We start from the raw sequence: 27,305 nt of genomic DNA, 5'->3' as shown, positions 1-27,305 counted from the left end.
GAGGGGCAGGGGGGGGGCTACAAGGTGGAGGACGCATGTACTGATCACTTGCTGTACTCGAGACACTACACTTAGACTTCCTACACTGACTTACACGTGACTGGTGGTTTTCTGTTCGCTCATGGCGTTATTATCTGTCTGTTACTGTCCTTGATTGATGCTTATATTGTCCCTTTGGCCTGTGGGAGTGCATTCAGCCCAGTGTCTGCGTCCCATTATCATAAAGCCATCATTTAGAAATACTGTAAGTAGTGTAGGGAAAATTGGACAGCCACATGCATAAGAATGGAACTGGACCACTCTCTTACACCATACACAAAAATGGACTCAAAATGGTTGAAAGACCTAACTGTGAGACGGGAGTCCATCAAAGTCCTAGAGGAGAACATAGGCAGTAACCTCTTCAACATCGGCCACAGCAACTTCTTTCATGACACATCTCCCAAGGCAAGAGAAACAAAAGCAAAAATGAATTCTTGGGACTTCATTAAGATAAAAAGGTTTTATACAGCAAAGGAAACAGTCAACAAAACCAAAAGGCAGCCCATGAAATGAGAGAAGATATTTGCAAATATCTTACCAGATAAAGGGTTAGTATCCAAGATCTATAAAGGACTTCTCAAACTCAACACCCAAAAAACAAATAATCCAGTCAGGAAGTGGGCAGAAGACATGAACAGACATTTCTCCAAAGAAGACATACAGATGGCCAATAGACACATGAAAAAATGCTCCACATCATTTGGCATCAGGGAAATGCAAATCAAAACCACAATGAGATACCACCGCACACCAGTTAGAATGGCCAAAATTAACAAGGCAGGAAACAACAAATGTTGGCTAGGTTGCAGAGAAAGGAGAACCCTCTTACACTGTTGGTGGGAATGCAGGCTGGTGCAGCCACTGTGGAAAACAGTATGGAGGTTCTTCAAAAAGTTAAAATAGAGCTGCCTTATGACCCAGCAATTGCACTACTGGGTATTTACCCCAAAGACAAAATGTTGTGATCTGAAGGGGCACCTGCACCCCAGTGTTCATAGCAGTAATGTCCACAATAGCCAAACTGTGGAAAGAGCCCAGATTTCCACCAACGGATGAATGGATAAAGAAGATGCTGTCAGTGTACACGATGGAATATTACTCAGCCATCAAAAAATGAAATCTTGCCATTTGCAATGACGTGGATGGAGCTAGAGGGTATTATGCTAAGTGAAATAAGTCAATCAAAGAAAGACAATTATTATATGATCTCACTCATTATGGAATTTAAGAAACAAAACAGAGAATGATAGGGTAAGGGAAGGAAAAATAAAGATGAAATCCGAGAGAGAGACAAATCATAAGAAACTCTTAAATATAGAAAAAGGGTTGCTGGAGGGGAGGGGGATGGGGTAACTGGGTGATGGGCATTAAGGGGGGCTCGTGATGTAATGAGCACTGGGTGTTATGTGCAACTGGTGAATCACTGAACTCTTCCCCTGAAACTAATAATACAGTATATTGTAACTAAAATTAAATTAAAAAACGAAAATAAGAAAATAAATAAAAATACTGTTTTATCTTTCTGCCACCAAAATGTGTTCCAGATTCATCTTGTACTTTCTTTGCTCCTGTTCTCGGATCAGCCCGGGGATCAGCCGTGGTTCCTTCCGGCACAGAATGGTATTAGGAAGTCAGGAGGGACCTGGGTGTGCTCACTGTTGTTGAGACGTGCTATACCCAGACCCAGGCGTCAGACAGAGTAAGGAGACAGATGGAAGTGTGACAGCAAGATGGATGAATGGACACGTGCATGCACAGACACATGCCATTAAGCCTAATTTTATTTATGTATATTGAACACTGTGACTTCAGACACACTTGTTGCTCCGGTTTCTTCTAGTTTTCTGTCTCTGTAGTGAGGAACATGGTTACTGTTGCCCTTGGTGTGTTTATTTATTGATCAGTCCCCGCACTTGCCAGCTGCACCTCTTTCCTCCTGTTGAGCTCCAGCGCCTTGTCTCCATCCTTGCTTGTCTCCTTCCTCGGGGGGCTTGCTGTCAGCCCCCCACCTGGGCCTGTGCCCTCTTGGGGGGCTGGACCACTCTCCTCGGGCACAGACACGCGCATTCTGTTTAGAAAGGACGGGGACGCTTTCAAGTACTTATTCTCCAGTTGTTTATTTTTGTTTCATTTCAGTGAGGGCTAAAGCCATTGTGTATTCATTTTGTAGACCTCAGCCAAAGCTTGTAGTGTGTTAAGACAGACACATGAGGTGTTCAGTAAATGCGGACTGAACAGATGAGTCAGTTGTTGAGAGAGCCAATGAAAGGCGTATTAAATACTTAAAGCCTCACCCTGAAAGAGCCTTTAGGTGAGTATAGAATAGTATTTGTCTTTAGTTGATTTAAGAGGAAGTGAGATCAAAATTGCTTAGAGTCGCTTTGAGCGTTGAATATAATGTTTCTCTGGCGAGCAGGGTTTTTTATTGTTTGCATGTCCGTGGTCACAGACTGCTCTGCCAGTGTAACAGGTGTTCTTGCTGGGACCCTCCATCTTTCCATAGAAAGTCCTGGACAGACACAGGTGCTGGGGCCTGGTTCTTCATGTGGACTCGGGCTCCCCACCCTCCACATCTACCAAATAGCTGTCTGTGGGACCCTGGGCAAAGGGGCAAGCAAAACTGTGTTCCTTCCCTTTCTCCGCCTGCTACTGCCTAAACAAGTAGAGCTGACTTAATTTGACTTGCTTTTTACATCTGTTATTGCTTGGGATTAGAAATAAATACTGTCCTGAAAGAGATTATACTCAGAAGAGGGAATTTGTCATGGATATATTTATCTTCTGTCTCTTTCCTCACATTTTACACATAGTACAGCCTTGATAAATAGTGACTTGTTTTAGGTACGAGTTGCTGTGCTGACATTAGGGATAGTTTTGTTTTTGTTTTTTTTAATATTCCAAATAAGTGACTTCAGAGTTAATGAACAGACTCAGGAAGCTAGGCCTAGAACTCGGATTGATGTCTTCAGGCCACAGAGCAGAATTCCTGTGGACTCTGCCATTGATACTGACGCTCACTAAACATGGAGTCCTTACTTCTCTTCCTTGCAGGAACGTCGATGGCGATGCTGTGCTCTGTAGAGCCGTGTGGCTGCGGAGTGGCATTAGGGACCCTCTCCCGCTGCCACAAACACAGACATCCGCACGAGAGGTGGAGAAACAGACAAACGTGACACTACTGCATAAAGTGCATTAACCTGTGGAAATGAGCGGCTTGTGTAGGATACAATTTAGAGAAGGATTTATTTTGTTTTGGTTGAATATTTAGTCATTCAAGCAACAATCTTCTTAAGTTAAAGTCAATAATTTGTTTTTTTATTACAATTACAAAAATTGTTTCATAGCCTTAAGACACAGACATGGTCTGAAACACACAACATAGAAAACAGAATTTTCATAATGGGCCAATTTAATATGTTTTTAATTCCAAACAATATAAAGAAAAATGACTACTTCCAAGTTTTAATTTCGGGCTAAGATGATGCATTTGTTTCGTACTTTAGATAAATGCAGATTACATCGCAACGGCTTGATTTCTGGGCAATGTGCTCACTTTGCCTTCTTAGCAGTCAAGTCAGATTATTATGGAATGTATTCTAGATTCTAGAAGAAAATCAGATTGAGAAGTTTCCTCAAATTCTTTAATCAGTCATCTGTTCTTCGAGATCTGTTCTCAAACCTTGGCTTTCTGCATCAAGAATCATAACACTTCTAAATCTGTGGTTGCTAATTAACTAAGACCAGTAAGTGCATCATTTTTCCCTTAAAGTCAGTGTGAGTAGTTCAAGAAGTAAAAATGTTGTTTCTTATTTTGTTAATGCTGCAGTGCTAGCTTTTCAACGTAAAACGGTAGTTTTCATCCATCCTTCTCTCATCCTAGGGTGGTGGGAACCTCTTCTTACTGGTCCAGCCTGCTCCTCTTTATTGCCCAATCTGAATTTCTCTGTTAGTTTGGTTGTTGGCTGCAGCTGGAGCTGTTTGCTGCTGTTACTAATTAATATGAAGTTGTTTCTGTTTATAACTTTTTTTTCCTTTTTATGGGGGCGGGGCAGAGGGAGAGAGAGAATCCTAAGAAGGCTCCACGCTCAGCGTAGAGCCCAACACAGGGCTCCAGCTCCCGACTCTGAGATCATGACCTGAGCTGAAATCAAGAGTCAGACCCTTAACCAGGCATCCCTGTTCATAATCTTTTGATACCAATTCACCGTACATGTTTCATAATAAGAAATTGAGTATAAATCCTCTGTTTTCTGTTTAGTGCTTTACTGCTGTCCGTAGAATTACCTGGGATGCTGGTAACTTGCTCCTACATCCATTCATGAACACTGGTTTTATGCTAGTGCTTTTTAAGGCACAGGACAAACATGGGGACATAAACGTCTGTCCCTGGAAGAGCTCATCGTCTGCTCAGTGGGAGACACGTTAACAGACCACTTTAAAACGGACTGGTCCTTCATAATCTTACTAGTCCTCAGGTGTCTGGGGAGCACTGAAGACTGATCCTAACAGACCTGCGGTTGTGAGGGAGGTGTGGCCTGGAGGGGGTCAGACTGGAGGAGGGGGCTACAGGGTGCTCCCAGTCAGGGGCGAGCAGAGACCCTGCTGGGGGCACAGGTCCTGGACCAGGAATGATTCGGCACTGTTGTCGTGTGTGGTTATGGAAGGGGGTGGCAAGAGCTGTCCTTGAAGAAACAGTTAAGGCCTCGATCACACAGGGCCTTCTATGCCCCCGTGGAGTGTTTGAGCCAGAGGAAGATGAGCTAAGGGCAGGGAGATGTGTGTGGTAGATTCTTCTGACTGCTGTGGAAGACTGGTTCAAAAGGCCTGACAGCAGACGAGGTCTGCTGAGACCCACTTCGGACAGTTAAGTGTCGTCATCTCTACGGCACAAGATTGAGGTAGTGATACTGTATATTCTCTTCACAGTGCATTGCCTGACACCTCATAAGTGCTCAAAAATGCAGTCAGAGGTGCAAGAGAACTAGAAATTTTAAAGTATTAATGGAAAGAAAATATGTAGCTTGGTGTCCAGCTTTTGAGTTTTTAAATAGATTAAAACAAATTTGATGGTCTTAAAACTGAGACTTGATTTGAAAGAGCTGGGTGCTCTTGAGAGTCAAGAAGCCAAGTGTTAAAGAAACCAAGGTGGTGTTTCTGTGTGAGCAGTAGAAAAGAAAGCCAACACAGCCAAACTGTCCCTTCGTAGACATCCCGTCGTAGCCTGCTCTGGAAAATAGAGGAATGGGAGAAGCAAGAAAGAGAGATGTGGGTGTGGAGTTCTTGCCTCTTGGAGCAGAACCCCCAGTAGCATAGCTGTGGAAGCAGAAGACACCAAGGCCCCAGGCCCTGCCCAGGTGAGCCCCTCCCACAGGTGCTGCAGGCCTCAGAGTCGTCCGGGACAGTCTCAGAAGTTCCTGTGCCGCCAGGAGGGTGCAGATGGGGGGGACGACCAGGAAAATGACTTCTCGGGTGCTGACTACCGACCCTGGGACTTCAACACCCAGAGCTGATACCATGCAGATAGTGGCCAGGGGAGGTGGCCTTCCCATCCTCAGATGCCACTAGGCCCCCCTCACCCTATCCTGGATCTTAGATGTAGGGGTGGGGAAACAGAGTGGCAAAGGCCAGAATGCAATTTAATTTAAATCTGAACTACTAATTACGAATTTCAGGATGTGACCAGATTATATTCTGTTAGATTGAATATTTCGGGATTTATTTTAGGAAAATAAAGTTATGCTTTGCACATCTCACCCTACATCCTATAAAAATGATACCTGCTACTCTAAAACTTCCCAGATGTTGGCAGTTTGAGGAGCTTTTGATACTTGCAGGTAGAGAATTCTAGGTGTGGTTAGATAGGATTCTGTACCTGCTGGTTAGGGTAGAGAGTTGACAGTTGGGAACGTGGGGGTAGATGCTGTTCTCATGCAAACTGTCTGAGTAGGCTTGGGCCAAGGGTGACACCTGTGCTCCTCCAAGAATTAGTGTGGTCAGAGGAGTAGAACCCACACGCAAGGGCAAAGGTATGAGTTGAATCAGAGAAGAGTTTGAAGCCAGAGGGAAGGATCACCAATGTCAAATGCAGCAGACCAGAATATACACATGGCTCTGACTGTCCGCAGGGCCCGGTGACCTCCAGGATGAGCAGGGCGGCGGGGGAGGGGTCGAGGCGATGAGTACTGTCAGGCTGAGTGTTGTTTACAGGACAGAAACCAATGTGGCCAAGCTTCTGGGCCATGGTAATAGCAAGGAGGAGATGGACGATTCCAGAGACACTAAGTCGGTAGACTAAAGTCCCAGAGGACATGGGAGGGTCTTCAGCAGAGAGGAGGGCATCCTTGACTGGATGAGGGACGTCCCATTTCACGGGACAGGAGGAGGAGAGCAGGAGGGGCTCTGGTCGGTACAGGTTCGTTCAGAGATGGCTGGTCATGAAACACCACTCAGCTCTGTGTTCTGAAGTAGGAAACGTGCTTGTCTGTCAGTAAAGTCGGGGGGAGCCCTCGGGCCTTGAGAAAAACCTTGGGAATTTGGAGTAGAGGACCAGGAGAGCAAGCTGTTACAGAGCAAGTAGAGAGATTGACCCACGTTGCTGAGGCTCTAGTAGAGGCTGGAGATGCCATTTCTAGAAGGATGTTCTTAAGTTGCTGTGTGACTCTCTCCAGCAATGATCCTCCAGGAGCAGAGATAGGGATGTTGGGTTTTGCTGTCAGGGTTGTGTGGGCTGTGAGTCAGATAAGCTAACGTGCTGCCACAAATGGGCCCTGACATCACCATGGCTTGGAGAACAGCCCTGGGCTCTTTGCCCACGGAGTGCTCTCCTTGGAGTGACTGGGGACTTGGGTTTCTCCTAGCTGGTGGTTCCAACCCCCCCGCCCCAGGGCCTTGGCACCCTCACCGCATCTAGCCAGAAGTGGGGAGCACAGTGGGCCCCATCCAGTGTCGGCCTTGGAAGTTGGCACTCCTGGCCCTACAGCAGAAAGGAGTTGAGCTGACAAAATCAATGACTGTCTCCCGAAATCTGAGAGACAGGCTGAGATCTGCTGAGCTGGGACTGTAACCTGGAAGGAAAAATTAAGTCATTCCGACAGATTCTGGAGGACAAGTATGGACTGTCTGAGGCTGGGACGTGGGTGCTGCCATCTTGGGGGCTCCCTTTCGGGGGCTTTTACCTGCAGAGCCCCACCCACTCTGCAAGGCTGGGAGGGGACAGTGAGGAGTGTGCCCTCCATAACAGGGTCTTACTGTAGGCAGTGAAAAGCCTATCTGGCCTTGTCCCCCCTGTGGAGGGCATTTCACTCAGCCCCCCATTTGTGAAGGTGACAGATCCATTGAAAACCTGGGAGTGAGTTACGAAATTACAGAATGCTCCCTGGCCCCACACCTTAGCTGCACACCGGCGGGTCTCCAGTGCCGCGGTAGCAGGTTCCAGATGGAAGAGCTGGGGGCACACAGACTCCCCGAGGAGCCACAGTCAGGAAGCCTGAGTCGGCAGGGGAGGTGGGGCAGGGGAGACGGAGCGAGGACTCTGGAGGTCCTCAGGCACCTCTAGCTCCTGCCCAGGTGTGCAGGGCATCTCACCTGGTCCATCATATCCAGCTTTAAACAAACCTCGTAAGACATGCTGACAGGGAAAACAGTTTGAAGAGACAAAGCCAACATGAGACCCAGACTCACAGAGGGCACAGCTTTTGGAGTTAGCGGACGGGATGTGAAAGCACCATGGTCAGCGTGTTACGGGCTCTGGTAGGAAAAGCTGAGGTTGTGCAGGAGCAGATGTGGGTGGTGTGGTGTGTGTGCGTGCAGGGGGGGCATGCTATAGAAAGGACCTTTTAAAAGGATCACTGTGACAAATGAAGGGCCACAGTGAGCTGAGCTGCACACCGCCAGCTTGAAGATACGTCAAAAGAAACTTGCAGATGAGAAGCAAAAAGAAAAAAAAGAATGAAAAAGGGAACAGATGCCTGGAGCAGAGGCTTTGAGAAGTGAGGGACCGTGTCAGAGGGTGTAACGTGCCTGTGATGGGTACAGCAGCCAGGGGGTGGAGCAGATAAGTGACTGGAGCCGTAAGGGCAGAGTGTTGCCTAAAATTAATGACAGACGCCAAACCACAGATCCTGAAGCTCAGAGAGCAAGCCGGACAAATGCCAAAAATGCTAAACCCACTTGGGTCACACTGACACTGTAGCAACCCAGACACAGAATCTTGACAGGAGCCAGAGAAAGTAAGAGCACTGGCCTGGAGAAGGCACAGACCACGACCCACCAGGGCAGGCTGCGCCCATGGCAACACCACACTCATGGCCAGGGAGGAGCAGCCAAGGCGGGTGGTAGCCGGCAAGCTCCTGGAATGTTCTGACCAGACTGAGGGGAGAAGAATCATGGCTGGAGGGTTAGCTGAGTCTTCCAGAGACCAGCAGGGAGGAGAAACCTCTAGATTTAACACAGTCACACAGTTTAGAAATCCAGAGCGTGAAACCCCTCTCTCCTCTACCATCTTCCCAGTTCCTGCTCCCAGAAGACCAGCTCCGCCAGCGCAGAGGGCTGTGTTCGCGGGCTTGTGTGTGTGCACCCCGTGCCGCCAGACCTTTGCTGGCGGGCCACCATGTGCAGGTGCAGCTTGCGGGAGCGCTCCCCCGCGGTCAGCTTGCTCTGGCTCCGTCCCTCCGCGCTGTGCTGGGTTTGAGCAGTGGGCGGGGGGCTTCTCTGCTGGACTCCGTGGACTCCCGCAGTCGTGTTTGGGCCGTCGTAGATGGCCGCGTGCCGTACGTACTTCATGAGCTGCTTGCTCAGTTTCTGCAGTTTCAGACACGCTTTTTGGTTCGCCTCCTTCAAGGGTTAGATCCAGTTCCACACCTACTTACTTTTCCTCTGGAATAGTCTTCCTCCACGTGTCTTGTTACCAGCCCTTCATTTCATCCTTCAACAGTGAAGGTTTTCCTCAGTACTTGGGTTTTGTTTGACAACAGGAATGATACTTAATTTCTGTTTTATGGTTTTGATTTTCTGTTTTAGTTTTTGTTAACACACATGCACAAAAGTCTGCAAACCAGCGAGTCCTCGCAAAGTGAGCACACACGCCTAGTCCATTACTTGGGCAAGAAATAGAACTTTACCTGCACTCCAGAAGCTTCCTTTCCCTGCCCTTTCCTCCCCCAAAATAACCACTGTCCTCTCCTATCTAATTGACATTATTTTTGTTGGATTTTGAAGTTTACAAAAAATGCAGTTATGTGAAATGTATTCTTTTGTGTCTGGCTCCTCTGGCACAGACTCTTCACGTGTGAAGTTGGTTGTGTGCTCCTCTCTCGGCCATGTCTGTGCACGAGTCCAAGATGTAAGTAAACCATCGTTGTGTGACGTGTCCTGCAGCTGGGGATCTTTTGTTTCCCGCCAGCTCTTGGACGTTAACGATGTTGGTGTGCGTGTGTGTGTATGCGCACAGATCCAGTTTCTCTTGGGTGGGTGCCTGGGGAGTGGGGTTGCTGGGTCACAAGATGTCTTTACATTCATTTCATGTAATTCCAGTCTTCCACAACGAGCACACCCGTTTTCATTCCTACCAGTGCTGGGAGTTCAAGTTCCGCTGGGACCTTACGCACACTTGTGTTGTTCATTTTTTCCCAGTTGTAGCCTTCTGGTGGGTATGTGTTGATGTCCCACGGTGTTCTTAGTTTTCCTTTCCTGGACGACTAGTGAGATTGAGCTTCCTTTGTGTGTCTGTAGTCCGTTCAGGCATTGTTGGCTTGAGAATCACCTGTGGGTGTCTTTTGCCTGCTTTGCTGGTGGACTCCTAGTCTTTCTCTGCGTTGTAGGGCTGCTCGGTTCACGCTGCTGTGAGCGCGTGGCCAGTTAGATGCATTACTTCCACTGTTCACCTCCTCATGCTCTTCGTGCTGTCTTGATGAATAGTGATTCTTAATTCTAATGTAATCCAATGTGGTTTTTTTTGATTTAAGAAATCTTTCTCTACCCTAGGTCATGAAGATACTCTCTTACCTTCTAGAAGTTTTTATTTTACCTTTCTCACATCTCTAGATGTCTGGGACTAGGTTTCGTGTTTCATGTAAGGGTGGGACAGTTTGCATTTTTTCCCCGTGTAGACATCAGTGGGCCCATAACCCTGTTGAAGGTCCATCCATCCTTCGTGGTGATGCAGGTTCAGTCCCATGTCCGCATACAGTGGGTGCGCGTGCTCTGTTCATCAGTTTCCGTTCTAATAATCTTCCATTACTTCGGGGTTTGGATTAGGATTGCGTTCACTCTCCTTGGAACTTTGATGAATATTGTGTATCCCTTTCTGTTTTTTCAGGTATGATTTAATTTTTTCAATAATATTTTATGATTTTTCTCTGTAGAGTTTCATACACATTTTGTTTGATTTACTTCTAGGTAGTTAGATCTTGTTGATGCTGTTTCAGTTGTTAACCTCTTAAAGATTTCATTTTCTGTTTACTGCCATATAAAAAAATAGTTGCAGTGAAGGCTTTTATTTCCAACTTGGTTTCCCTTTAAAAATATTAAATGCATACTTTGCATTTTAATTACAGATCCTGGTCAGATGTTGAGCACTGTCGTCTCAAGAATCTACCCTGTCTTGGGGTACCTGGGGGGCTCAGTCAGTTAAGCGACTGCCTCCTGATCTCGGCTCAGGTCGTGATCTCAGGGTCGTGAGATTGAGCCCTGGGTCAGGCTCCACACTGGCCTGTTTAACATTCTCTCTCTCTCCTTCTGCCCCACCCCTCTAAAAAAAAAGAAACCTACTTTGTTTGGCCAGTTGATAGTTTTTTAAATGAGAACCTTGGTGACTCGTAGCACAAGACTGTCTTTACTGCTGTTGGTCAGGTGCTGTGGGCATCTCAGGGCCCCAGCAAAGCCATTTCCCGTCTCTGTGAGGGAGGCACATTGTGGGTTCCTGACGTGTAGGTGCAGAGGTGCACGAAGCACTTTGGAAAGGAAAGCACAGTGACTCCTGTCCGTTTGGGCTGCTGTGAGACCAGAGTGCAGGATGACCCTCAACAGGTTGGTCCGGCCTTTTTTATTCCAATTCCGTACATTCCCATGTGTGTACTGAGTGATGAGGTGGTCGCTTTGAAGATGCTTGGCCAAGTGCAGATCTTACTCCAGCCCTTTTTACTCATGGAATTGGCCTTAGTAGTTGACCGTCCTGGCTGGTCCTGAATCACTCTTCTGCCCCTACCGCAATTCATAAGCTGTGCGTAGACAGGCTGTGAAATACCGCTCCCTTCCTCTTCCTCTGGTGTTGAGATGGTGGTGTGTGTGATAGTGGCTGAGGGGCCAGGAGCCAGCGTGACCTCCTGTTGGAGACAGCTGTCCGGATGATTAGATTTCAGAAGGGGGAAAGATCTGCAGCATCCAAGTCGGCTATTCTGTAACAGCGTTTCTGCTTCGATTTGAAAGAAATCAGAATAAAAGAGAAGTACGTGCATTGTCGTGACGTAAGAACAAGAATGATGACGGTCGGCTTCAGTGAGCAATTCCCATGTGCCGGCTATGGGCCAGGCTACCGAGGTACCAGGATGGTGTCCTGGGCAGGCAGACTGAGTCATCCATGCAGAGGGCTCTGAGGGGAGAGGGTGCCTTTCAGCCAGAGACCCCAGCGGGCCGAGATGTATCTCCCCTCGGAAGAGCTTCCAAAGGCCACTCTGGGAGGTACGTGGGGCCAGCTGCCTGGTTGTGTGGAGCTGGACTGGTTGAGCGGCAAGGTTCTGCCCGTGTGCCTGCCAGTATGTCTCCTGTCTCCACTGCCCACAGTCAGTTACTAGTTGTGCATCTGGAGAGGAAACAAAGATGGTGAGTTTGCACAGAGGCCAGATTACATCACAGCACTTCACGCGGCCCTGTGCACACGACTGTTCTCGTGGAGCGGGGCCCCAGGATGAAGCGTGAGCCCCTGAGCTGTGGGAAGACACGTGCGCTGAAGCCTGCCTGAGGCCTATTGTCGCAGTGACAGGCAGATGGGAAGATGGGATGTGCTGCCGTGTATTATAGCTACTTAAAATAGTCTGGGAAGAATTAATTCGTTTAAATTCTAGTCATTATGGTGCCATTTCCTACCATCATGTCATACTTATTTTGAAAGGAAATTGAAGAAAAATTAGCTTACCTGTGGTGGATCATTGTTTAAGAGAAATCTGATGACCAAAGCTCACTTCAGGCATTCTTCTATAGTTTAAAGTGCTCTTCATGTAAGTTATATGATTGTCCTTTAGGGGGAATATGTGTCCAACCTTGCTGTTCTTGAGAGCATTGTTTTGTAAGGACAGTTAGTCATCAGTTAAGCATCAAAGCTCTGAGAGATGCTGAAGGACACAGAGGAGTGGAGAGCGCACCTGTGCGCGTCCTTCAGGCCTGCGTTTCCACATGCCTCCGCCATGGCTCTTTGAGGACACCTTCCTGTCCAACCCAGAACCTCGGGGCTCCACACACACCGCCACGTCCCGTCCCTTCTTGGAGCTCGGTAGAACCCACCTAGAGCATGGGAGGGAAGGCTTGAGGTAGAACAGGCAGGTGCCGTGGGTTATTTGTCCTTTGATTACTTTGCTGGATGAAAGACTTGCCTGTGCGCTCTGTTCACTTCCCTGATGGTCGTTTTGGTCAGTCATTTCGTTTAGTCTGTTCTTTCTTCCCCAAAGTAGTTGGTGCCATGTCAGCAGGTTTTACCACATGTAAATAAAAACAGTAAAGAAAAACACTTTGATAAGATTTGACCAGTCTTTATTTTGGAAGTGTTGTAGTTAATGGGAAGTGCGACCGGAGATCTAATTTCAGGGATGAAAATGAGGTCACTTGCAGTGCACGGGAGCAGGCCCAGGAAGCGTCCACAGCCGGGCTGTGTCCGGCCCAGGAAGCCAGACGGGAGGAGGAGACCGAAGCTCCTGGGAGGTCAGCCGTGAGTGCTGACCTGTGGTGGAGTGGGATCCAACAACAGGAGTCATGCAGCAGCACGTGGTGAAAGGCATTGGGTGGGAAATGGCTAAGGTCATAAGAGGTCAGGAATTAATCAGACCAGAAATGAAACTATTTTATGTAAATTATTACTGTGGAATTATCTTGTTAAAGTAAATCAGTTACTTACACATTTATGTTTTGTTTGCCTGGAGCATTTTTGCCTGCATCTTTTTTCACATAGAATGAAGACTCATGAACTCCAATCCAGTGTTGAACTAGCTCCCTGGTGGGTCCATCCCCCAGCCTCTCGGAAATCTTACTACCTCTGTCTCCTCACGTCTGGCCTGGCTGCTCTGTCATAAGACTTTATTTTTGAGCACCAAGTCTTGATAGACCACCTCTGAGATTCCGAGACTCTTCTCAGATCTCTGAGGAGCCGCGGCCCCTTACCCTCTTGCTGATATGTGGGGTGTGTTCTCCGTGAGCAGCTGCAGGTGCCGGGGAGCTCTCCGTGCAGACTCCCTGCAGCCGCGGCGGTTCCGGCTTCCGCCATAAACAGCCCTCATCCAGAGGGAGAACCTGTTGAGTGTATTCTGCCGTAAGACAATTCACTAATTACTAGAATTTTAGCTCCCTTAGTTTAGGGCAACCTTTTCGTCATTACGTGGCATGCTTGTTTTTAGCAGCTAATATGTGTAATTACATTTAAAATAAGTGGCTCCGAGTGCTTTAACAGCATTTTGATATTAGTGTTGTGACCTAGCAGTTGTCTTCTGGTGGCTGAATAATTAATTTGTGTCTAAGAGCTTTTACGTTTGATAGTTGCCTAACACGGGGTTTCCTTGTGGAAGGCTTGCTGGCTTCCAATGACCCTGAGCTGCCATCTGGTACAAATTCAGAGTGCTTCTGTCATCTGCTACTAATTGCTGTCACCTGCACGTTGCCGTCCCCCAGAGCTGAGTGTGTGTAAGCAGGATGCATATGGCCTTTCGGAGTGGGGTCCTCCACGCACGCACACATGGACCCCTGGAAGGGGAGCACAGCGTGGGCTGTGGGGTTTCTCAGTACAACCATGGGGAAGTTCATTTGTATTTTCGTGCACAAGGTATGAATGACGGTGACCGTTTGGGGAGGGTAATTAATTCACTAAATCCTAGCATTGTGTCTGTTTTATGATTTGTTTTAATGGTTCTAGCACTTAGTAGCCTGTTTAGGCTGGTAAGATTGTTTCCACGACATTTTACAGAAGACTTCTTTAAATCCTCTCCTGTGAACGGATAAACTTTAGTCAGGGCACTAGCCTCTAGCACCATATTATATTAATGTATTTTACTTGTAATTTAGAGAACAAGAAGAATGCCCTGATTTGAGGCTAAACTGTCCCCCGTGGCACTGGCACAGCTGATAATCGCGAACTAGAAAGATGTGTATATCAAATAGTTTACAAAATGAAGCCAGCTGTGTTTCCCTACATACTGTGGCTTCCTGACATGCATCATTAAACCTTATTAGCTACTTCCTTTTACAAAGATTCTTGTAGTCTTGAACATTGCATATTAACATTTTCTGCCCCTCCAACTGGAAATTATTTGCTTTATTGTAGAGTGTCAACTTGCTCTAGTTTCTGATGCGTTCTAATTGGTACTTTAGAGTGTAATCATCGTGAGATACCACGCCATGCATTTCTTTATTTGGAAATTAATACAGACCTTTTCACTTTATCTGTCAATCTGGGCAACTTTTCACACAATTCCTAACTCCTGGGATTGCTTACAAGCCATTAAGTATGAAATGGCTCATAAAATGTCTTTGAAGACATAAAGTAACACAAAAATTTTAGATGTTTAAAATAGTGTTACATTTTGCCAAGATACCACTAATAAAGCTCTGACACAGACAGTTTTCGTAATAAAGGAGGTAAAGTAAAGCAAGATGGAAAGTTTCTTCAAGCACCTCAAGTCGTTTAAAATTTTCAGCAAATCTGCTAAATTCCATTTTTCTTGAAAAACGAGAATGTAAATCATGAGAACCGTGGACTGACTCAACGTTAGATGTTAGACCCACTGGCCACTCTCCATCGGTGTGTGTCTCTCTCTCTGCCATTCTTTGTCGGCCTTACTGCTGATGCTGACTGGGGGGGTGCGCAGGACATGTTCACAAAGGTGTCATCCGAGGTGTTTGAGACACTGGTCCCCAGTGCGTCATGGGTGTCCCGTGTGCTTGGTGCCGGTGCAGTCAGGGGGCATGCGTCTCATTGCCAGGGAGCTTCGCAAGTTCACAGAACAGTGATCCTGGCTTGGATTCCAATAAATATCTTAGGCAGAGATCTTGTCAAGTCAGCTAATGACTCTTTTTTTTTTTTTTTTTTTTTTTTTTTTTTTTTTATTTACTCAACAGAGATAGAGACAGCCAGCGAGAGAGGGAACACAAGCAGGGGGAGTGGGAGAGGAAGAAGCAGGCTCATAGCGGAGGAGCCTGATGTGGGGCTCGATCCCATAACGCGGGGATCACGCCCTGAGCCGAAGGCAGACGCTTAACCGCTGTGCCACCCAGGCGCCCCATGACTCTTGATTTAAAAGCACTATTGAGTGGTTTATGTCATGATAGGTGCTGGATATTTGGAGATTGGGGTAGAGACCTTAAATGGTCCATAAATTCCTGCATATTTACACAATAACCTAAGAAACACTGAGGGGAGACAGTGACGCGTGACCGGACGCCATTGCAGCCTTTGTATGACGTGGCAGCTGGCAGCGTGGCGCGGGTCCCGGTGGGGCTGCCTGCAGAGGCTCACATGTGGAACTGTGCTGAACGAAACTCTGCCGCTGGAGCAACTGAGCGTCTCTTCCTGCTCTGTCCTCGCTCCCCACCCCGGAATGTGTGACTTAGAACTCCAGCTTCATAGGCTGCGTTTAGTGGTCTACTGAAATCCCCAGTAGAAGCAGATTTTCTGGAATCTGAACTCTGTCGACTAAAGCTGGTGAACTGCCCTGCACGGACCTGACATACGTTGTGTTTGTTGGTAGCCCAAAGAAGAGTTTAAATGTAACATTTTGAAGTGGATCACCGAGCAAGTTTCTGACTTTATTTTGGAGACTCCTGCGTATCCTGACCTCTTACAAAAGAGGATTTCGGGTTTCATTGTAAATTAATGACCTCATTTACTAATAAAAATTGAACCGTTTCCTTAACCAAAATTTTATAAGGGAACAAACCAGGCGGAAAGGTGGTACCCTCTGGCCCCATTACATACAATTTCTTTAACAAAAGAAAAGAAACAAAAAACAGTTCTCACAGCGCAGTGCTAGGCAGGCTCCAGGGCCAAGGGCTGCTCTGGTCATCCATCGGCCCCGTGCTTCCTAGTGATGGGCAGTCCTCGCTGTGGACTGTGCTGGGGAAGGGGTGCTCTGACCTGTACCCTCCCCCAAACCCAGCCTTTTCTTATCCCCTGTGGTCCAGCAGCCCTAAGCCACTCACCAGAATAATTCCTTCAACACCTCATTTTCTGGATGTCAGAAGGCGCTCACATAATTATTTTCTAGCTCTTCAAAAAGAGTTGAGAGGGTTTCCTGAAGGAAGCTGTCACTGTGCTCGGCAGTTTCAGGATGCAGTAGCGGTGGAAGTCCTGGCTGTATGTTCAGTAATTTCCTTAACAAGTAGTCGTAGAGCCTGGATTTTAGTACTCGTATTATTAACATCCTTAGCAGCACAATACTGTTTTCTAGCCAATAGTATTTTACAAATTATAACTAAGTGAATAAGAATGTGTTTTAAGGGCATTTCTGAAACACACACATAAGATATTTAAAATAAAGGACTTGACACATTGAGGAGAAAGTAAAGACGCACATGTGCACGTGTCTCCCAGAAGAAGACTCTGCTGGGCAGTCTGGTCTTCTCCATGCAGACCTGTGAAGAGACGAGCGTGTGAGAGGCCAGCCCCAGCCCCCCTTCCACCTCCAGCAGTGCTGCGGGAAGCACGGTCTCCCCTTCAGTTCTTGAGATGCCTAATAAAAGCCTTTCTGTAAAAGTATCAGTACCATTTAGAGTTATTATTAGAAAAATCTGATTTTCGTGTTGCTAGGGAACAAAGAAATCTCAAGAGCATCGGGTGTACTGTGGGCCAAGCCCCTGGGCGAGAGGCCGCTCTTGTACCTGTGACCTGGGCTTCGTCCCTCCTCCCGGGTCCCTCCAGGCTTTGTAGTTTAAACACAATGACAGCATTGCTAGACCCCAAACTCGTGGGTATTGTGTTTGTAGATAGTAAGTATTTGAGAGTAGGTTAATGCTATTTGTAGAGTATCTGTTAAATATAAAATGACTAATTTTAATGACGTTGACATCCAAATGCCTGACCTGGAATTCCACTTACGTGAATGATGTTGAATGTTAAGGTTTCTGGTGTCATTGGAAAGCTTAGGTTATTGAAGTGATTATTTTAAATTGGTGAGTGGTCTTGGCAAAACCATTTAAAATTGATAGCTTCTACACTGTTAGGACAAAAATAAGGTAAATATATGCAGGATCTTGAAACCATCAATGTAAGCTGTTGTTACCGTTTTATCGATTTAGTTTATAATAGATCTAAATCTTCAGAAGCCTTAGTACCCTAGTACTGTGCTGATTACCTGCAGTGTCCTGGACGTATTCTGGATGTCTGACCTCTAAACACGATTCCTTCTAGGACAGTATGTTTCTGTTCAGGAAATTCCGCTCTTGTAAGTCCATCAATTCTGGCTTGAATTCTGCATGGCAAAAATAGATGTTTAGGGTAACCCTTTTTGGCAAAAAAAAAAAAAATACGTCTATGTACATAACATGTATTCAATATACTGAATTGGTTGAATTAGAGATCAAAGTTCTGCATTCAAAAAAAAAGCAGGCTTTCAGGATTCAGAAAAAATGAGCATCAAACGTGATCGCCCTCTGCTGGCTCAACTACAGCATGGCACCCCTTTGCTTTTGCTGGCTGTCCCTGCCAGGAATCCTAGTCCAAAAACAGCAGCAAGATATTAACATGAAACCTGCCAGGAGGCACACAGGTTATATTCAGTAAAGAGCTGGCATGTACACTTTAGTACACTCATGTCCCTGATTTTCAAATAAATTATTTGGACTATTGTGAAATAAGATTAGGAGTACTCTATACTAGAAAATTATGGGGTTTTCTTAATATTCGGTAGTGGATTTTAATGTAACTTGTGTACATAGAGTACACATTAAATTTCCCAATACCTTCCAGGCTGTTTTGCATGCTTGCACATACTCATTTTTGTTTTAAATATGGCATTGATGTGTCACAAGTTGTATACAAGAGTATTTGAAATATTTTATAATGTTAAAAATTAAACTTACCACTTATTTTTAAGTCACTGTATTGCTTTAAATTTGATGACTTCTGATATATTGGTTATACTTTAATAAAGGTTCTAATATGACAGAGGAAGCAGTCAGACAGTAGCCGACATGACCAGATTGTCCTTCAGGACCATACAGCGAGCCTACGTTTTGCAAAAACAAATCTGAGATGTGTGCGTGTGTGTGTACAGATGTTCATGGACAACCTCCTGTTTCCTGACATTTCTGTCAGTTATAAAAAATATGCTGTTGAGTGGATATGTCATGTCGGAAACGCTAAAGCCAGTATTGAAATTTCTCCAATCATCAGGGTCAGCAGTTTGACAAAATAGCTTCATTCTGTGCACTTGAGCCCCTTCAGACTCAGCAGGTAACATGTTTGCAGATTTCAGGAACATTTCACCTTTAACAACATGTTTGCCGTGGGCCAGCTGACACGTGGTCTGACAGTGTAGATCAGCCCGAGTTTGTGTAAACCAGGCTCACTAAGGGCTTACCTTGAATTTCCTGTCTCCTCTCTACTTTCGCCCATTGATATGCAAAGTGGTTTTACTTCTTGCTGAATAGCTGATCCTCACATTAGTACTTTTTTGTTCATGTGAAAAATATAACAACCCCATTTTCTTTTTAAATGTTCAACATTCAAGGAAAACCATCTTATGTAATAACTGTACAGGAAGCATGGAAGAAACCTTAATTGCTGAATATAGAAGAGTCAGGCAAAATTTGTTGGTAGGTAAAAATGCAGGATATGAAATATTCTCTAACAACAGGCTTTAAAATGTGTATTGTGTAAATATACATTTCGAATTTTAAAAATCAAGGTGATATATTGTAACATTAAGAATTGTCGCACTGATACTTATTTAGAGAGCTTTTAAAAGCAGAGATTATTGAGCCAATAGACTAAAACGGCTCAGAGAAACGCTGCTTATTTCGCAGATCACTGAGGCGATAAGCGGGAATAGCTCAGACACGTCTGCAGTGCGCGGCCAGCCTGTGTGTGCAGCAGACACTTAAGACTTAGTAGTTCATGTCCAGAGATGAGTAAATAAATAGACTTGAGAAAAAGAAGAAAGGCTATTACATAGCATCACTTTTTAAAAACTAATACTTCTAATTTAAACTCCAAAATGGAAAAAGTTATTGCTGTAAGATGTAGGGGTTTGATTTAGTATATGAGTTCCAATTATTTGAAATATATAAGTACAAATGAAGGTCTACAGATTACTTATTTTTTTCTTGTTTCTTAAGATTCTACTAAAAGTGGAAATTATAGGGCTGATTCGTTTCAGAGATACTTAAAAGGAATGTGCTTTTTATAGGAATTTCAATTAGGTTCAAGTGTCGCCCTGTCTCAGTTTTCTAGTCAGGATCCAAAGTCTGAATGTTGAGGAACTGGTGGGCTGGTCCAAGAGTAGTAGTTCAGCCCCTAAAAGATAAACAGCGTGAACAACGTTATTTTTTCCCGAGTGGTCTTTCCTGTAGAACGCGGTACTTCTGCCTGTGTAGAGTTGTCTTGAGTAAATTAGCTGTTAGGCTTTTAGATTGGAGGCTCTTCTGTGTTTCAAAATGTGACCCATGTACAGGGATAATATAGGACAAATTAAAAGAGTGCTTAGCTTTTTGCAGAGTTGAAATTGGCTTTTTGACCTTTCACATCTTAACTGTTTTGCTATTCTAAAGTACTCTGTGTAACAGGTAAGTTAAATGTGAGTTTTAAAAGAATGGTGAAACGCATTTTGATGTTCACGTCATGCTAATTCAGGGGTAATACCGTATGGTCAGCACTTAGCGGGTGCCGAGGCCCGTTGCTTTGTCCCTTACTAAGTGTGTATAGCGTGAGACCTTTGTTCCAGTTCTGGCACACATTGACTTCTTAGGGACCTGGTAGCACGATTGGGGTTTAACTCTGGGATGGATGGGACGGCACTGCATCTCGGAGATAAGGCGGGCTCTCATTCGTCCATTTACAAAAACCTGACTGATCTTTTCTTGATTAAGCAGGAGAATACCGTATTTACCCTTTATTGTTGGTATAAACCATTATTTTACTGAGAACCATTAGCTATTTAAAACTTGGTACATAAATTAAAGAGGAGCTAAATGGATTTGTGATCGTTGCCATTAGTAGCATTTTAGATTATACAGGCAATTATTGTGTTCATTATCCTAGAACAGCCCCTTTGCAGAACCATTGTGGTGTCTTAGACATTATGCACAAATTTTCCCTTGGAGATTAAAATTTCCAGTAGCGTATTTAATGTTGTTATCACAGTTGTTTCAAATAAAACAAATATTATGACAAGTAGAAGAAAATTTGCTTTACTAATATAGAAATTACAATAAATGTTGAAAATTGCTTGCTAGTGTACCTAATTTACCTTTTCTTATACAGTCATAATTACTTCGAGTGATTAATAATATATTTTATGAGTGGAAAGATTTTACAGTCATAGGAAAAGGTATTTGGTCTGTTCAGGTGTTTCAAGACATTTTTTAAAAAAAGAAGGAAGAGATTCAGATCAAAAGTGAACTACTGTCTTCTTTATAAAACCTGTAAGTTTACAAGTTAGCTAGTTTTCATACTGAATATTGTTTTTAAGAGTCCAGGTTGCATTTTAAGCAAGTTGAGGAAACTTTTCAAGCGTGTTTTAGAGAAATGAGTATAAAAATATTAACTATTAACTTAAAGTGGACTTTGTTAGAATTGACCAAAAAAAAAAAAAAAAAAAATAGACCATAGCTTGGCTGTAATGATTTTCCAGGAAGAATAATCATAGTTCAACAAGGGCTACCTGGAAGAATGCAAGGAACAACCTGTTATTGAAAAGTTGTATCTTACCCTGTAAACTTAAAAAGTTTGAAGTGATGAAGCTTCCCTTTGGACCCGGGGGGCGGGGGGTAGAGGACCGCGCCCCATGGGCTTCCGTGCCCTGCAGCTCAGCCGTCAGGCCGTTGAGCACATGCGTCTCGGGCAGTCAGAAAGGTATGAATACTTCGAGTTATCTGCATAGCAGTGTGCAGTGGGCTGCTTTTCATTTCGATGCTATATGTGGCATTTTTTCAAAGGAAACTTTGTATTCGTTTCTGACTGTTTTTGTCCCAGCTTTTACAGTCTTTCACTGCTGGGACGCAGGGAGAGTGTGAGGTAGTGGTTATGCATTTTGCAAGACAGTGATTCTTTATTTTATTACAGAAAAAAGACCAACTCTGCAAGGCCAGATTAAATCATTCCTTTCACTTTTTAATGGGATTTGGATGAATAGAGTAAAATATGCACTTTGCATTCATTGATAGCATCTTTAGGTTGAGGTAATTGAGTCTTTTTTCCCTGACTGAATGAATAATGACTTCATCTGACCCTCAGCGAGGCCTGACACTCAGGCCTCCTTTGTCACAGCAGAAGGGTCTGGGCTTTGAAACATGCTCTACTTCCTCAGCTTAATTTTTCTTCATTCTAATCCAAAACCCTATTTTTCTCAATAATTCAAGCATAAACTATGTAGTAGTTGAAGTAGCGGAAATTGCAAGATATTTGTCCTCGTTGTGCTGCTTTTTAAATGCAGTTGATGAATCCGGTGCAGGCCTCTTCAGCTGCCCGATTCTCAAGGGAAGAGCAGCCCTTACCGGACTGCCCTGCCGGAAGTTTCCAGAAGCCCGCAAGGGCTCCTGGGCAGCCTGCCTGTCCTCTGGGGAGGGGGCGGGCTCTGCCGGTGGAGGGCCTGCAGGTGGAGGGCCGCGCGGTGACCCCTGGCCCGAAGGTGCCCGCTTGTGCAGAATGTGCAGGCACCTGTGGCCACGTGCAAACTTGAGTGTGTGTCGAGGACACAGCCTCACTTGGGAGGCTGTACGGAGCGTCACCAGACCACACCACGTTCCACAGGTGGGGCACTTTCTTCCCGCGGCGTGGGGCAGGGCCGCAGGGGGGGCGGCGCCTGCGGGGCTTGGATAGAGCCTGTCGGGGGTGGGACCTGCGGGGCGGGATCTGAGGTGGGGCCCGTGGATGGAGCCTGCAGGGGTGACCTATGAGGGTGGAGCTTGTGGGGCGGGGCATAAGGGGGTGGAGCCGGGGGTGGGGCGTGTCACCGGATTGACGCGGACCTTGGCGGTGTCCTGGTGGGTGAGGGGGCAGAACCCACGCTCTAGACCAACGCCAGTGGTTACTTGTTCCTAAAGGCCACCAAGTGACGTCCGGCAGCAGCTGGGCTAGACAACAAAGCTTTGTGTTTTGTAATTTTATCACTGGTGTTCATCTTATTTTTCCTACTAGACTGGCTGTTTCTTGCAGCCGGACTCTCCGTGGGCTCATTTTTCATCACCTTACATTGCAGCAGAAAGCTCAGTAAACATTTCCATTTATTTAATGAGTGGATTTCGTCGTAGCTACACTTCACTGGACTTTCTGACAGAGTTTGGTGTTTTTTTCTAACTACAATGTTCAGATGTTCTCATGCAAGTCTGTGGCAGAGGTTAATCACAACCGGAGATAAACACTGAGACGTGGGGAAAGCTACACTTGTTTTGGCCAAAATCAGAGATTTTCAAAAGTACTAAAAAATAAACCAAGTTATTAATTAGCTCAGTACTTCTTAAACGTTTTAGTTTGAGAATTACAGTATCTCGTTTATTTTATCAAAGTTGTGGCGGTCACTTTCTTTTTACGTTACTCTCTTTCACAATTTGAGATTCGCAAGGAGCTCAGATGGTGGCGAGCTGACAGAGCTGGAAGGATTCAGTCCCCTGTCCAGGTCCCGTGCGTGAGGAGTGGGCAGGGTGGGCAGTCGCCGGGGCGACCGTGGGTTCTCCAGGGCTGTCAGGGAGCCCACCTGGTTAGCCTGGGGGCGAGGAAAGCAAGGGTAGGCAGGGGAAGGCCAAGGCCACAGAGGTGGGAAGTGCGGACTCAGATCTCAGTGTTGCATAATGCATCGAACGAGAATGGGAAACGTGCCCGGGGACGTACTTTGTACCCGGAGCTGTGCTTCGTCTCTAACCCCCGCAGTCTTGTTAGGGAGGCACTTCTCTAACCCGGTTTCACTGATAAGAAAAGGAGTACTTTGTTTGCCCAAGGTTCAGATTAGCCTACATTTCGATTCCAGAGGAAATGTCATTGCTGTGTGACCCCACCTCTCCCCCTGTGTGGTTCTGAAGCATTTTTGCAAAGCCCAAGATCCCACCCCAGTGTCCACCCACATGCTGTACCGCCCTGTGGTCCTTCAACCAGGTGACTTAGCAGGGGAGGGCAGCCTGCAGACCGCTGGAGCTTGAGATCAAAGTTGTGTGCACTTATGACTTGAGGAGTAAACACCGCTTCTTACCGTTTCCAAGATCCCACACGGAATGCACCCCACAATGAGTTCATTGCTGTGGACCTAGCTTCTCCTCACGTTTTCCTCAGCTAGGACACGATCCACAGAATGAATTTGGGGTTGTGTACCTTATTGGGAAAACCTGAAGTGTAGGATTTGTGCACATTAAAACAGTATTCAGTCAAACTAACTACCTTGTCTGTTGCTTTTCTGCTTAATTCAGAGAAGGTTTTTTCAGAGGCGCTCCTGGCAGTTTGGGATGACAGACACTGTCCTATTCCTGGGAGCCTCTATCTGAACATAAAATCCTTATGCGGGATGCACTTAAGCATCAGTCAGCTGGCGTAGCACATGCAGAGGGACACACACATCCATTCTCCACAGACTGAGCAAGTCTCTGGCGTCCTTTGCGCCCCCCCCCCCCGGTCTGCTCCAATCTGCCATCATAGCATTTTCATCTTGAAAAAGGATCTGGATGTTTTTTGGTTGGATACCCTGGACTCCTATTGTCTCAGTAAATCCTTCCTGGGAATACTCTGGGGATCATGATTGCCTTTCAGAAATTCTGCTTAAGTCTCTAAGATGCTTTTCAGGAGAAGAGTAAAGTTAATACCGTTTTGTATTTCACTATAGTTAAGGTCAGTGCAAGAGGAAATTTAAGGATGTCATTCATCGCTATCACGTATTCAAATCTGTAATATTAGGCACATTATGGTTATGCTCTAATTGTGTGTTTTCCTTTCAGGTTGGTCTGTTGGACCTTGAACTCAATCACCTGACCAAAGCACTGTTTGTGGCGTTAGTTGCGCTCTCGGTTGTTATGGTAACCTTACAAGGATTTGTAGGCCCGTGGTATCGCAACCTGTTTCGGTTCCTCCTTCTCTTCTCCTACATCATTCCCATCAGGTAGGTGTAAGAATTAAGATAAAACAAATAACTGGTTTCATTGAATATGAGTTTATTGAAATTTATCTTTGTCAGCGTGGAAGAAGTTATCCACACAAAGCTAAGGAGGAAGGAGCCAGGAGTTCTGATGAATCTTAAGGAATGCTTCTATAGAAAATAACATTTTGGGGGACAAAGTCAGTTTTGTTAGAATAATCCAGAAATCTGTTGCTTTTCGTTATATGAATGTTTTGATTATATAATATTTAAGAATTGGGAGATGTTTCTTGATAAAACATACACCGTTTTGTTTACTGCCGATAGACTTTATTTCCAGTACCATTAGATCCATATGCGTCACTGAATTATATTTCAGAAACCATCTAATATATCTGTCAAGTGAGATAAAATACTGAGTAAGACAGTTTTTAATACGAACAATTTTTCAAAATGATAACCCATCTAACTTGAAATTGGGATATAAATAGTTAATATTAGATGTCTGTTGAGTTTAATTTACTAATTTTGCGGTACAGATATATATAAGTCCATTCTAAAATATTTCCACAAAGGATATTTTAAAAAATGCTTCTTATATATGACTGAAAATTTTTACATGAGTGAGCAATTACAGCCTAATAAAATAAAGCATGTACAAAGTGTGAAGCTAGAAAAGCATCTTCTGTAACACAGAACGGAGTGAAACAGGATAGAGCGCTCCTGTGCAAGGATGTAAACATTCTGAAGAGAAAGGTGTCTTTACAGACCAGTTTCCTCCCAAAGTTTGTCTAAGGGTGATGTCTCTTTCACTTGCCACATCGGTAAAGCGGAGCCGTAGCGGGCCCCCAGGGTGCCGTGCCCACGACAGCATCCTGCATACCTGCTCGCGCACATGCAGCCCCCACTCACTGCTTGGGATGGGGAGCTTGTCTCCACTCCTCCGAGAACAAGCAGTGTTGTGCATTTGTGGCTGTTTCTGCTGGAATTGGAACACCTGCTCCTGTAGACACTCTCCCGTGACCACCTCAGTGTCATGCCTGATGTGGCCAGCCTGCCTTGCCAGCCCTGTGGGTCTCCCTCCACCACCACACCACACGCTTGGCCCTTCTCAGCCGTGGGTGCTGCATGAAGCCTCTCCTAACTGTGCTCAGTGCTCACCGCCAGCCAGCCACTCGGATCACGTCAGCCTGTTGTAATTCTGCTGACATCTCCACTGGTCACTGATAGTTGTCTTGCTGGTTGTCTCATGCTCTGTGTTCACCACGCTCCGTGAGGATAGGGGCCTCGTTTGGCTCCATGCTTAGAGTGCATGGCGTGCCCTGGGGCTCCTCACGCCCTTACTGAACAGACCCATTACAGAGGTCCTGCCCTGCTCTGAGGAGCTGCGAGTGTGCAGATGATCTATTGAGCTGTCATGCGGTGTCATCGTTATCACGTAGACGCATACTGAGTGCCAGCAGCGGGCTCTGGTGACGGATCTTTGTCCCCAGAAGCTCACCGAGTAAGTGGAAACGGGCAGAATATAGCTATTGATCAGTCATCCCAGAACTGACCCCTTCAGATGGGAAGGTCCTGCAGGGAGTTCCTGGTCTGTACGCACTCAGCCCGAATGCCTAGTCACTCGCTGTCCCCCCACAGCCCTGATCTGCACCAGGTATGTTGCCCAGTGTCCCATGGGGATGTGGGTGCGGTCAGATGTGTGCGTGGAACCCGGCAGAGAGTGCCTCGGCTCAGTTTACCGCCACTCCAGCAGCCGCAGCCTGGTGCACAGCACACACCTCGTCCACAGTGCAAGGGTGTGGAAAGAATGGGTGCAAGGGAAAGTCGGTTTGCAAATGTCGTAAGTCTGCGCTGCTAGTATTCTCACTGTTTTACAGTAAATAGAACACGGAGTTCACTCCCAGACATGGCACACGAGTGGGTATGTTTCCCAAAAGTACCATAGGAAGCCTCCTTCCCTTACCCTCTGTATCCACTCAGCCACCCATTTCTGTGGATTTTATCTGCTGATCTAGCTTGACTTTGTTGCTCCCTAGATCAAGGACCTTGGTGTCATTTCTGCTTTGAACAGTTGTCACAGCTTTCCCCAGAAAGCTGCCTGACTCGAATCCGGGGCCTGCAAGGATACCGTCTACAATTCCCCACGAGAAAGAAGGCCACATGCCTAGCACACAACACACAGCCCACTATGCACCAGCAGCACTTAGTGCTGGAAGGTGTGAGCTCGGGGGCCCCACTGCCCAACAGGAACCCCATTGCCCCATATGAACCAACACCACTCTCCAGTAGGAGCCCACCTGCCCAGGTGTGAACCAACCCCACAGCCAGGTGTGAACCCCACTGCCAGGTATGAGCCCCACTGCCCCGTGTGAACCAACACCACTCTCCAGTAGGAGCCCCCCTGCCCAGTGTGAACCAACTCCACAGCCAGGTGTGAACCCCACTGCCCCGTGTCAACCAACACCACTTCCCAGTAGGAGCCCCCCAGCCCAATGTGAACCAACCCCCCTGCCCCATATGAACCAACACCACTCCCCAGTAGGAGCCCCCCTGCCCAATGTGAACCAACCCCCCTGCCCCATGTGAACCAACACCACTCCCCAGTAGAAGCCCCCCTTGCCCGGTGTGAACCAACCCCAACCCCACAGCCAGGTGTGAAACCCACTGCCCCGTGGGAGCCCCTCCTCGCCTGCTCAGGCTGAGTCCACAGTGACTGGCACTGCATGTGTTAGCTTATTACCACACTCCTCTGCTCTCCTCCTCCAACTGCCAACCAAAGTCTCCTGCTCCCATAAT

The 27,305-nt window shown here is 46.1% G+C and overlaps 1 protein-coding gene across 1 annotated transcript in view; it reads left to right on the top strand.

Annotated features, from left to right (window-relative positions):
* The window catches only part of ATP9B (ATPase phospholipid transporting 9B (putative)), a 250,034-nt gene that overhangs the window by 137,802 nt on the left and 84,927 nt on the right, over positions 1-27,305 (top strand). Inside the window, exon 12 of the mRNA XM_040632421.1 lies at positions 24,370-24,530. Within this exon, the coding sequence (XP_040488355.1) occupies positions 24,370-24,530 (161 nt within the window). The remainder of the gene's footprint in view (positions 1-24,369; positions 24,531-27,305) is intronic.

This window comes from Ursus maritimus, unplaced genomic scaffold (assembly GCF_017311325.1).
Source record: "Ursus maritimus isolate PB19 unplaced genomic scaffold, ASM1731132v1 scaffold_18, whole genome shotgun sequence".
In the NCBI taxonomy this organism is placed as follows: domain Eukaryota; kingdom Metazoa; phylum Chordata; class Mammalia; order Carnivora; family Ursidae; genus Ursus; species Ursus maritimus.
Note: the sequence above shows the minus strand (reverse complement) of the source record. Positions and strands in the feature narration are given on the sequence as shown.